Here is a 12,691-nt window from a genome sequence, read left to right as displayed (position 1 = left end):
TAATAACATGGACAAAAGAGAAAGGAATTTCAGAGTGTGTTCAAGATCTTTTACATTAGCTTCTTTTTTTTCTCCTGACCTATTTCTGTTCTCATTGTGAGCTTTTTCTAGTTTCTGATCTACATAGGGTTTACTGTTTGCATAGTGTTAGGGATCTCGAGACTTCACACCCTGTTCAATTTGGGTTTTGAGGCTTCTTGAGTCAAGGCCAACTTCAACTATAAAAACTATACTACTAAAACATGACTTCAAATTTATTGATATGGAAACTACAAAATAAGAAATTTATTGCTCTTGCATGATGCCTATACTTTCCTACCGTAATATCACCTCTTCCTACCAATCAAAGGATGTAAATTGACAAAAATGCCCCCCCCCCCCCCCCCCCCCCCCAGTCTCTGCAGCGGTATCTTTGGTTGTGTTTGGATCACAGGTCAGTGAAGTAATTTACTTGAGAAAATAACGAAATCATGAAGCTAAATTCACGTTTTCGGGTTCGGCATCGTTTTCATTTTCACCTGTAAATCCCTCGACAAATTAACGATCCAAACACCGCCTGAAAGAACCGAAAACCTCTTCTTGATTCTCTAACCCTAGTGTTGGGTCCCAAACTTCTTCCTCATCTTCCCAATCTCCTTAGAACTCAACCCAAAAGCCTTCTCCAAAAGCTCTTCTTCAATCTCCGAACCAAACACGGCATTCGGGATTTTCACAAGCCCAGGATTCTGGCTGTCAAAGCTCCCCAAAATAGTAGCAGGTGAATCCCCAACATTCATTTGAAAATGAAGTAACCCTCTTGGAAACACCATCACCTCTCCTTTCTCAATCACTTTGGCAAAAACCCGATTTGTCGAATCGACGAATCCGGAATAGATCTTCCCCTCCAGCACGAAAGCCATCTCCGTCGCTCTTGGATGAAAATGCGGAACATTGACACCACCTGGGCCGAAATCAGCGCGCACAAACGACATTCCCAGCGTGTTTAGTCCCGGAAACACACCCGCGTTCACTGGCATTGCCAGAAAATCGGATTTTCCAAGTTTCTTTCCAGGGTTTTTTATGCCGGAAAACACGAAATCGTCTACGGTGGCTGCCGATGCGTTTTTGCATTGGTGGAAATTGGAGTGAAGTATTTCTGTGTTTGGTATGCAGAAATCTTGCACTGGATCTGGGTCAGAGGCCAATGCTCCAGAGCTGCAGAGGAGGAAAATAACCAACACAAAACCCATTTTTGGGGACATAGTGATAGTGTAGATCGAATGATGTGTTTGAAAAGACAGTAACGCCACTGAGCTTCAAAACTAAGGGAAGTTGTACAAAAAATGGAAGAGAGAGAGAGAGAGAGAGAGAGAGAGAGATGTCAGTGGCTTGATATCTCAGCCTGTTGCTTTTGTAGCCAAGGGAGATGCCTTCAGGCACAACTTGGGAAGGCTTTTTATCAAAAACCAGGATCTCAACTGAGATAAAAAAAAAAAAAAAATTCCCTATAACTAAATTACTCCTACATTGCTTGACAGTAAAGATGGGAGAGGATTAGTTAGTAGAAAATAATTTGATACACAATCATAGCTTGTTTTGCTTTTGGAGTCTTGTCAAAAGGGTATAAACTAAGGGAGATGGCCTTTTGAATGGCAATTGATTATTACTACTACTACTTTCCAATTCCTTACATTTCAAGACAACTCATATTATGGTCCACAACCCCTTAAAACTCAGCTGACATATACTAGGATATACCCATACCGCATTTTATCTTGTTGTTGATGACTAAGGGTACCCAGGCCAACTTCCACCCACCCCAATTAATCTCCAAAAGACTTATCACACCGTTTACGAGTGGGAACCCATTTAAAACTGGGTCTGGCCTGTAAGAACCCAATCTACAAGAGTTGATCGAAGATTTTCAAACCTAAGACGTATAAAGGAGGAACCAAAAGTAGCATACTATATCTTATAATTACACTATGTGAATGCAACCCTAGGCATTGGACCTGCTTCACCGATAATCAGATTCAGGACTATTACAAACAACAAACAATAGCAGAACCTATTTAGTCCCCAATCAAGATTCAGGACTATTACTGTCAAAAAAACATTCTAGGAGTTTTTCCAAAGCAAAAATACAAAACTAACTTCAAGAACTACAAAACAACAACATTACCAAATGACTTCACTAAATTATGCTAATGCTACATTCTTACTGCCAAAAGTAGTTGGAAAATCACAAGTAGATGGACATCTCATCAACAATTTACGTATGAAATAATTAATCTATCCATAATTATCTGTGGAGAAGCAAGCCATACCAACTGCTATGATGCTGTTCTGCATACAATTTTACCAGCCAGTGAAATCATAGGAATAAACACTTCATTACTCGCAGCAGACATCCACTTTAAAAAGGTGACATCCTTGTGAGCCTGATCCACTAATTTTCCTAAGCCAACATCAAGCCTGGTATTTTCGTATGCTCTGCTCCCTTTTTGATGCCACACGATGTGACATTTTTTTGATAACTCAGGTGTCCAGACTAGCTTACGCACACCTCGACAACTCAGATAATTTTGGGGGACTAATAATACCGTTCACTAGCAGGGAGGCCCAATTAAAGCCAGAGCAAAATTCCATGTGGACTTAAAAGAATTATAATGCACAATGCTAGGAGAGAGAATTAGGAATGGAAATAAGCATAAAATCGCAAGGGTAACACCAATCAAAATTAAGTTTAGAGAAAATAAATACGGTCTTTGGGTCACATGAATTCATTACCTTTTTTATATATATCACAACGAAATCATTTCCTTGATACATAGAAATTGTGACTAGAGGCCACAGAACAATCTGCCACAGAAACTAAAGTGAAAATTTACATACAGACATCAAGGTCTTCCCTAGTAACTCTCCTCATCTGTTGCCGGCCTCCGAAGGTAGTAACGCAGGCAATTAATCAACACCTGAAAGCTCAAACAAGAAACAAAGTGAGAAGGGAGGGAATTTACAGCCAAATAAAGAACTCTAATCCTATGTAACATCTGTACTGTCATACAGAAAAAGAAACAAGTTCGAACTGCTGATGTTCAGTTCAAAAAAAAAAAAACATTAAAAAAAAAAACTGCCAATGGTTTTTTTTCATTTATCCAAAAAAACTGCCAATGTTTGCCAGACCTTTCTTGCCAGTCATGATTTCACGTATTAAAATCCCACTAGTGGGGACTTAGGGGTTTGCTTTCTCCTAAGCTCTTAGGTTTCCTCTCAAGTGCTATAACTCCTTTGGGGCCAGTCTATATCGAGCATTTGCTCCGGCTTCGAGTGGGGCCCCTGCTAGGGGACAGTGGGTTTATGGTCCCCTAGGATTAGTCGAGGTGCATGCAAGCTGGCCCGGACACTTGGTTATCAAAGAAAAAGACAGTTCACAATACTCATGGTGGATAATTAGATAACATTAGCCTCCGCGTTCAAAATTTTAATGGTTTGTTGTTTGCCCCCGGTGCTTCATGCAACCCTCTCATTTCTGGTATTTAATCCGCGGAACCTCAAAAGAAGTAACATGATGTTTTAGCAAACTTAAAATATGCAAGTATAGTGAATCTACAAATACCAAGATTAACTACATCTACATGGAACATCCACAATAGCTATTGCCCTCACTTGGACCCAATCGAAAGTCAAGCTAGTAAATAATAATGTCCAAGTGGTTACCTGAGACAGGGAACTATTTAACGCAGCCCCACCATAGCTAACATGGAATTTATCTTTGGCGACCAAACCCTGCACAATAACAAGACCATAGTTGATCGTGATGAATCAATGATAATAATGTGCATGCTTGTGAGCACATGTGTGTGTGGGGAGTGAGAGAGAAAAGTGACAAACTTCAGTCTCAATCTCAGCAGATTCCACGTTAATATTGATATCAGCAATGACTTTGATGATTTCTAACAGCAAACCAGGCCTATCAGCTGTCTCTATAATTAGCAAGCTGTAAGTGCATCAACATAAGTAATGTAATAACTAGATAACATAGAGAATGATTAGTTAAATGATAAATCAATTTGATTTATTCAAGTCTGGCAGACTCCAGTTGCAAACCTCCTCTTGGGTCCATCCTCCTTGACATGTATATGGGTTGCAATACGACCCATAAGCTGCCCAAACAGAACAAACAAATTTAATTCGTGGAGGCTACCAGTATCCAAGAAGACATATGAACACAAGGATAGTTACAAGACTCAATGGTCATGCACCAGTTATGCCAGGCGCAGGGCCAGGTTTCTTGGTCAATGGGGTCAACATTTTTACTAGTCAGTATAGTCATACACAGCATATTGTTCCTATGTAGTGATCGAGAAAATGATTTCTTTAAGACAGAAAATATGAAATCTAAACTATTCATCAATAAGATATGAGGTGGACCTACAACACATGACCCCAATGACTTCTCATATTTTGACATTGATGCTTTGTAGGCTTATTTAGGGTGCTGCTGAAGATTTCTTTCATTTGCAAAAACAAGCTATCACTCTTTCAGTATTTCCAAATAATGGTGAAGTCGATTCTTTACAATCTTCATACCAGAATATGCCATCTCTGTTAAACAAATAGGGAACCAGAAGGATCACTCCAAGGGCTATTTCCTAAGTTTCTTTCTAATTTGTTTCACTTCTATTCTCTGCTATACATCATCACATATGACATATCTCTATGTTTCAGTAACTCCTTGGGCAATTTTAGAACTTTTTGGTGGGGAGTTTGTCAAATAAATTCTAAAGCAGAAATTTGAAGAAGTTAGAGGGGTCAATTGACTCCACTTGCCCTACTTCCATCCGGCCCCGACTATGCCAAGGATAGATCAGCAATATTGTTGTCTAGAACTTTATTCATAGCCCTTCTACTGATGGATTGTGCAATTTCAGAAAAGCTATCGTAAAACCATGAGCACTACATTGAGAACTTTTATTAACAAGAAAGTAAAGATGATTGATAGAAGGTAGTAAAAAAGGACGGGCATATAACACTGAGTGGCTCTCAAGATCTCTGAGAGCTGAAATGGGTTGGGACTCAAAAGCAAAAGGGGTTCATCGAAGAGATGGGAAGTTGAAAACAATGACAGACAGCATCTTTTTTGTAATATATCCAACTGAAAATTCTTTCGGGCAATCAAACACCAAAAGGGCTGAAACACCTTCCCATATACAAATCCTAAGGGATCATTTCAGTGACTCAAGTCACTAATGACCAGAAAATTCCAGTTCATCACAAGTAAAACAACCTTGTTGTTGGAACAACCTAACATTCCTACATGTCAGGAAAGGTATTTAGAACTTTAAGTATGAGATAGTACAATGGACTTGTAATACATTCTTATGACCGACCTCATGCATTACCTTGACATATGCAATCCAGGAATTAATGAGGCACTGGTTTTTTATTCTAGAACTCCCATTTAGGGCAACTCACAAATCTTAATAAGCACACTGCCTAAACATATAGCACTATTCAATAGATAATAGCAGGCGAGTGCTGGTGTAATAGGTGGCAGTAAGTAACATTAACACAAAGTTCCAAAGAGTGCAAGAAATGGCTTAAGAAAAAATAAACGACCAGAAAATAATGCCAGGTCATTTATCACCTTCTTTTCTGGAGCTTTTACTCCAAAAGCCTCACCCATTGCAAGTCGCTCACTAGACTCCTAAAAGGCACAAAAAGGGGAAATCCAGATCACCCCAAGGAAATGTAGACAACTTTATCCCATTATGAATTAAGAAAATGATATGGAAATGGAGTTAATGCGTCAGCACAGCAAACATACTGGATGATACTTCAAAAGGTTGTTGATAATGGTCAACCGAATTTTCTCCAGTAGATCAGGATCTTCAACTTTACGCCCAGTTGCTCTAACACATTAATCAAGATAAAATGTAAAAAATTGCTGTTTACTACAGGAAAGATATAAGGCATTCAATATCAGAATGTAAGAATGTAAAGCTCCAGTCATATAAGAAATTCTTAGATTTTCCTCTCGTAACGTAAGCAATATATGTATTAGGATTATGCTTACAAATTCATTATTGTAGTGACAGAATTATTAATGATTCAGTTAGGAAGTAGGGGATGATGTCATGGTGTGGGCTCCCCGACCAGCGTGCCCGAGAGTCGCCACCCGGATTTTTGAGATGGATGATCTGAGAAACCGAGAGTTTGACTTGAAAAGGATGGCTTTTGGCCTAGCGAAAATGTTGAGACTTTGGGTACGGGGGCCATGTTACGAATGGGTAAGGTTTTGTTGAAAAAGCACCTCATTCGCCCGGTAAGAACTTGTCTCTACTTAACATTTTCAAAGGGGAAACTTTAGATATCATTTGGAAGATTAAACTCTTAATAAGCAAATAGGGGAAAGGGACATGGGATTGAATATATCACGTTTGCGTGCTTGTGGTGCTTACTGTACAGTGGATGATATGTCTCAATCAAATAGTACCGTACGGTATACCCAAATATGGGTATACCTCGCACGGTCTTTTGGTATACCGCACGGTATAACTCTTCTCTATCAGTCCACTGTTATTGCTCAGAAGTTCGCATGGTGTACTAGCTACAACGTACGATGTTCCTTAAAACATCGTACGGTGTGGCTCTCCACTCATTTCAGAATATCTTTGTATTTTCATATTGAAGCAAGCCATGGACCCAGGCATCTTTCTTATTGTCTTTATTGAAAAACAGTTTGCAAAGCCCTTTTTATGCACTTGATCATCATGAATGATCATAAAAACCCATTTCAATAAGCCAAAGGCATGGTTTTTAGATAAAACTACATTCTGGAATGCATCAGTAACAATCCCTGAGCAATATTAGTGTGACCAACAGTAGATGAATGTGATCAGAACAGACAGAATGACAGCTGATGAACAAAATAAGGTTGTACGGTGGATCTCACTACATCGTGCGCACGGTGTAGTGCTTCCAGCACAGTTTCTAGTTTTGTTTTATTTCTGAAAATAGTGTTCGAGTCAACACTTAACAAAACAGGTCAAGTGTGACTGCAGAAAGTCCCCTTAGGGCCAAGGCTGAGTTTGGCCCAAGGAAACTTGCCTTTATACCTTCGGTTTTGAGCTTGAACAAGGATGGATGAGTATGGATGGTTTAAGAACTTGGAGTTTTGGAGTGGTGAAGTTCCAAAACTAGTGGTGCACTAACTTTGGAAGTGAGGGAGATTGAAATGTTTTTAGAGAGAGAGAATGTCAGAGTAACTTTCTCAAGACTTGGAGGTAATGGGTGTAAGGGCCCTTTTCATCTAAGAAGAGGGGTGTATTTATAGGCAAAAGCCAAGGAATATCAATGCAAATGGGGGAGGTATCTTCTAGGCCAGCTAGAAGTGTATTCCCTACCAAGCCATCCTTGAGCTGTGGCTCAAATGAGCGTGGCCGATAGCTTTCTGAGCCAATCAGACCTTTTCCTGGAAATGCCGTGCGGTGTACCCCATAACCACGTGCGGTGTAATAAAATCTATTATACCGTGCGGTGTAGTGGTGTCCTGTATGGTATTCTAGGTTCAATCCTGGGCTTTTCCGGGCTTTTGGGCTTTTCTAGGCTTTTCTGGGCTTTTAGGTTTGGGAGTCCAAATTCAAGCTCTTGAAGGCATTGTTTCATTTGTTTCATCATCAGGGTATTTAAAGAACCTTCAAGGTCCGGATTGGGGTGTCTACACATGGCAAATTAAGTTGTCAGAAAAGTATGGAACAAGTTAACTTTGTAGTTTGTACCACTGAAAAAATAACTCCTCGTGACTCCTCCCACCTTGATGGATATTAAGTACAGGCAAGGTTTGACACTTGTAGAAGTAAGCAATTAGATCTCCTTGAGAACCATTTCTAGAAACCTCCACATTGAGCACAAGTTTTCACTAGATTCTGTTTCACCTTTAAACAACCCTTAGGATCAACATGCAAAGCCAACTATGTTATTTTTTCCAAAAAAGTATATGCAATGGAATGTCTCCACAAGAGATAATTGCTAAAACATTTATGTGCCGCAATCACAATGCAAAGGGTAGCTATTATTCATTAAACCAGTAAAGGGAGAACTCATCTTGTACTGGATTCCATAGACAGTCAACAATTTAATAACTTAGAGGACCTGCCAATCAAATTGACAAGCCATTCCACAGCTAAAATATTTCCACCATATACACCCATTTCTGACTGCAGAATGCTTTGTATCTAATAACCAAACTATAGATAAATGTTAAAATGACCACTCACAATACTGTAATAAAAAATTTTGTTCGTTTGGTTGATCCCTCAGTAGTCACGGTTCCCTTCAGCACATCCAAGCCTAAATCCTTGAGTGCCTTCATCTGCCCAAACAAATTAGAATTATGCTAAAATTTAACTCTATGTGAAGAAAAAACACTGAAGAGAAAAAAAAAGAAAAGGAAATATTAGGAAAAGTAAACTCTGAAGGACAGCTCTTCAGGGAAATAAGATACCATAAGACTTGCAATGCAGACAAAATGATGCAAATGTGATGCTCATAAAATCCAAATTCTGCATCTCATAAGAAGCACATCAACTGACATAAGAAGTGAGGACAACATAGCAAGGAGAGTTTCAAAAGATATGCCTCATTGAAAGAGCAGCATCCTAATCCGAGTTCAGAATCACTCGACATTACATCCAAAAGCTCAGTTGGATTTTCCATGGTCAAGAATCATCTAAAGCTTAAAAAATAGTTTTCCCTAGCCATCTCTGCATATGTTTACCCACAAGTAATGCCATAAATTTTCATCAACTGAAAAGAATGAGCAGTCACAGTCATGTCACCGTGTCAATAAGAGCTCCAAGACGATCTCCAAAGCTAATTTGCACAATTGTCGCATCAGAATCAGATTCTTGATCTATCAGAACAATCGGCATCGGTACATAGTCAGCATCTTGAGAGTTCTGAAACAGAAACATGTTGTCAATATTTCCACCTTGGCCAGTGATGCAAAATACATAGAACGTCATTAATTCAGCCATAATACTCACATAAGAGGGATTAGTTATACAGTCAAGTGCAGTTCACAAGCGTTAAAATATTTATAGCTCCAAAAATACTTGAGCATTGAGCAACACATGAAGGGGCAAGCCAACCACAAATAAAGCCTCTTGGCAGTTGTAGCAGTGACCTCGGACCCTATCCAATTTGGACAGGGTTCTCCACTGCTCTGCAGCCAATCATGACGACAAAACTAATTGAAAAAATGCAACAACTTTGCAGGTTAACATCAGCTGTGGTTTGAAGGAAAGAAAAAGGACAAAGGTGGTTATGAAATAGCAGTCTGGAAATTTGATGTTTATGACATTAACTAGAGAAGCAGCAAGCCAACATACTTCAAGAACAAAATCAGCTAAAGTATGTAAGACTTCTCATAAAAAAAATGTAAGACTTCCTCATATATGTGTGTGTGTGTGTCTGTGTTTTATCAGATTCAAAGAGCCTTCCATTGCCATTCAGGATTTCAAGAGTTACAATCAGAATGCCTTTTGGCGAGTTGCTTTTGTGCCACTAAGTTCATAATTACATGATTATAGACATTCAGGCCTTTGCAGTCACAAATTCAACTCGAGATTAAAAGAAAAAAAAAAAGACAAGCAGGAAATTTTAACTGACCAAGTAGGTTGAACCCAATGAATCCACACCATCTACAGACGCGTGTACTCCTTTCCTGCATAAAATTGACAACAATATCAAGCACCTACGTGTTTTATGCTTTTTGTAAGTGTGTCAAGCACCTACAAGAGAGTTATTGTACGTAACTGATGTAACCAGAATAAGAATCATCCCATCTAAGCAGATCACTGCCCCAAAAGGATACATACACCAACTTTTTTAGAACATAGGTTTTTTACTTGCAATATTTTCAAAGTAACATGGGACTCCTCTCTCTTACTCTCTTTCCATTGTAACCCATCATCTCTCGAGCCTCCTTCTTCCTCCATGACAAAAGCTATAACCCATTGGGTTACTTGTAAGTCAAATTGCATGTAATCAATAAGTATATATTATCTGTAATCACTTCATATTATTCACTCATTTTGTTAGCAAATAGAAGGGAAAAAAAAATAGACGGTTCTAGTTAATGAAACATTTTGCCCATGCACAAAAAACCTGGCTCCACCCTAAGCACAACCATAAAGTAACTCTTGTCGCACACATGAAAAACCACGTGGCCCCTAATTTATCCGTGCGATGTTACAACAAACAATTGAAACAAAGCAGTAGAAAAACCAGGCCAAATTATAAATCAAAAGAAATACACCATCTGATCATCGAAAATCACTCCTCGCCTATTTGACTAAAGAATTGCAAGAATTTAACTCAAAGAAACGAACAACTCTCTGAACCCAATCACTAACACCATCTGATCATCGAAAATCACTCCTTCGGCTAGGAGACTAAATAATTGCAAGAATTTACAACTCTCGGAACCCAATCACTAACACCATCTGATAATCGAAAATACTCCTCGGCTAGGAGACTAAGGAATTGCAAGAATTTAAATCAAAGAAACAAACAACTCTCTCAAGTCTCAACCCAATCACTAGGATTGGTAATAAGATGAACAAACCAACTGGGTTTAGCTCAATTGGCTAGTACGCAAACATAGGGTGGTAAGGGGGCAAATCCCTGCCAAAAAGTCTCTTGATTATTTGTCCATTTATTTGTTCCCTAAATGTATTAAATCTTTTATATTTTTTTATACGGAATTTGATTTTTCTTTAGTATTTTCTGCACTGGATCAATAGAGCAAAGTCAAAATGAATAAAAATTCACTTAAATTTGTGAATAATTAGATAGTATAGTTCAACCAAATAACACAAACAAGGCCCGATAATTTTAACTATAATAAAAAAATACTTCAGTTTATATAGAGTTTTGTATCAAAATATTCTCATATGTTTTTGTTCACCGCTTAATTCAAATCCTGCAGTCGCCCCAGAGTTGAACTTAGTATGATTGTGGCCTTATGTCTATTTCATATAATTCAGATACGTGTAATCTTAATTTCTTATACGGCTTGTATTTCAAATCCATAGTTGACGAACAGATATATGCTCATGTATATCGGATATTCGAACACCAGTGAATGTCCTGTGGAAACACTTTCATGCAAGAACTACGTTCATCACTTCTACTCAGGAAAAAAAAAAATTTTCCTCGCCAGCCAAACAGAGAGGTTTTCTTGATCTTACTTTCTCGGGCAAAAGGCGATCCGCGATCCAAGGAACTCGTCACGAATTGAGGGGAAAACGGTCCTGGCCGGATCGGATAGAGAGACCTGCGGAGCAGAAATGGAGGTTGAATCGGGAAAAATTCTAGATCGGCGGAGAGCGGAGGAGGCGGCAGAGGAGGAGGAGGAGAATAAAGTGCCGGCGACGGCCATGGAAAACGGAAGCTGGATTTCAGCTGACCTGTCGTCACTCGTCACCTTTGTTTTCGGGTGCTTATGAGTGCTGTGTACTTTTAATTGAATAATTTCCCTCTTCGTACAAAGAGTGGTTAATTTGTATAACACCCCCCTCAACTTAAAACTTTTTCTTTGTAAGGAGTAAGAGAGAAGATGTCTGAGACCATCTTGACGAATTTGGGAGACGTGAAGTTAATAATCGGGCAAAATCTTCGGCTCCCGTCCGTGGCTCCAAAGGTGTAGAATGTTTGATCTTCGTAAATTTCAACCATGTAATCTCATAAAGGGCAAAAATTTGGAGTATTTGTTTTTTCATATCCGGTTGGTTAAAACCTTTGGTTTTCCTCAACTAAAAAACTTGTACATCACTTAATCCCATCAACTAAAATTCCCAAGAAAATACACCCTTTCAACTATTAAAAACTTAAATGGCATTGGTCTTGTTCGTTTAGTAATTTTGGATATTTTTGTTTTGGTAGTGGGTGGAGAGAGAAATACGGTAATGATTGGAGAGAGTGGGTAATAATTGGAGAGAGATATAGAGAAAAATAAAATTAATAATTGGAGAAATAGGATAATGATTGAAGAAAGATATAGGATAATGATTGGAAAACAAAGTAAATATGTTAAACGAACAAAGCCAATATATCTCTCTCTGTTAACATAAAAGATGAGATTAGTTAATAAGGGTTTGAATTGAAAAGTTAAACTTATTTATTTTTTGTCGTTGTTCAAAATTTTTTTACATTTGTTTGTTTTGCGTCAATTTTTGTCTTTTTTTTAAAAACTATGAGTTTCAATCAAAATTTTATACTTTTCCAATTCTACTTTCCGAGACAAACTAATAAATCACAAAAGTTTGACGCCAAACAAAAAAATGCAAACTTTTTTAAATAAAAACAAAAAATAAGTTACTATTCCACTTATAAAGCCAAATCCAGACCCATGTTGCAATTCCAAAAAAAAAATACTGTTTAAGTTTGGTTTGTTTATGAGTTGATTTCAAATGAGCTTCCATTAAGCCAAATATAAGTCTATATCAAGTAGCTTGAGTATTTTTTTATATATCATAAGCTGAATGAGTTAAGTAATACTAAGGCCTCGTTCCAGAAACTTTCTTAAAAAATAAGCAGTTTATTTCACATTTTCAAATTCAAAAATAAAGTAAATGAAAAATAATTTTTCAATTTTTTTTGCATCGTATAAAAGATCTCATCGAGATCTTCCAAACAAGATCCA

The 12,691-nt window shown here is 38.1% G+C and overlaps 2 protein-coding genes across 2 annotated transcripts; both read right to left on the bottom strand.

The window, feature by feature from the left end:
• Nucleotides 1–233: 233 nt before the first annotated feature.
• Nucleotides 234–1,628, bottom strand: LOC131300637 (germin-like protein subfamily 3 member 2). The gene has a single exon (XM_058326571.1). The coding sequence runs from the start codon at nt 1,239–1,241 to the stop codon at nt 594–596; it is 648 nt and encodes a 215-aa protein (XP_058182554.1). The 5' UTR covers nt 1,242–1,628; the 3' UTR covers nt 234–593.
• A 1,118-nt stretch (nt 1,629–2,746) lies between these two features.
• On the bottom strand, nt 2,747–11,536 carry LOC131300634 (ACT domain-containing protein ACR12). Its single transcript, XM_058326568.1, has 10 exons — nt 11,238–11,536; nt 9,655–9,709; nt 8,823–8,942; nt 8,262–8,356; nt 5,810–5,894; nt 5,630–5,689; nt 4,090–4,145; nt 3,874–3,979; nt 3,700–3,768; nt 2,747–2,954 (listed from the first exon to the last, which is right to left on the bottom strand). The coding sequence occupies exons 1-10, from the start codon at nt 11,426–11,428 to the stop codon at nt 2,892–2,894; spliced, it is 900 nt and encodes a 299-aa protein (XP_058182551.1). The 5' UTR covers nt 11,429–11,536; the 3' UTR covers nt 2,747–2,891.
• Nucleotides 11,537–12,691: the final 1,155 nt, after the last annotated feature.

The sequence above is a fragment of the Rhododendron vialii genome, chromosome 9a (genome assembly GCF_030253575.1).
Source record: "Rhododendron vialii isolate Sample 1 chromosome 9a, ASM3025357v1".
In the NCBI taxonomy this organism is placed as follows: Eukaryota; Viridiplantae; Streptophyta; class Magnoliopsida; order Ericales; family Ericaceae; genus Rhododendron; species Rhododendron vialii.
The sequence above is the reverse complement of the archived record's forward strand: the minus strand, read 5'-3'. Positions and strand labels throughout refer to the sequence as shown.

Bases quoted from the DNA above. Each gene is read 5' to 3' on its own strand.
- LOC131300634 (XM_058326568.1), bottom strand. From the start codon at position 11,428: ATGGCCGTCGCCGGCACTTTATTCTCCTCCTCCTCCTCTGCCGCCTCC. The intron at 5,690-5,809 runs GTATGTTTGCTG...TGTGCCTTTTAG, and splicing joins ACCTTTTGAAGTATCATCCA to GAGTCTAGTGAGCGACTTGC. The intron at 3,980-4,089 runs GTTTGCAACTGG...ATGCACTTACAG, and splicing joins GAGGATGGACCCAAGAGGAG to CTTGCTAATTATAGAGACAG.
- LOC131300637 (XM_058326571.1), bottom strand. From the start codon at position 1,241: ATGTCCCCAAAAATGGGTTTTGTGTTGGTTATTTTCCTCCTCTGCAGC.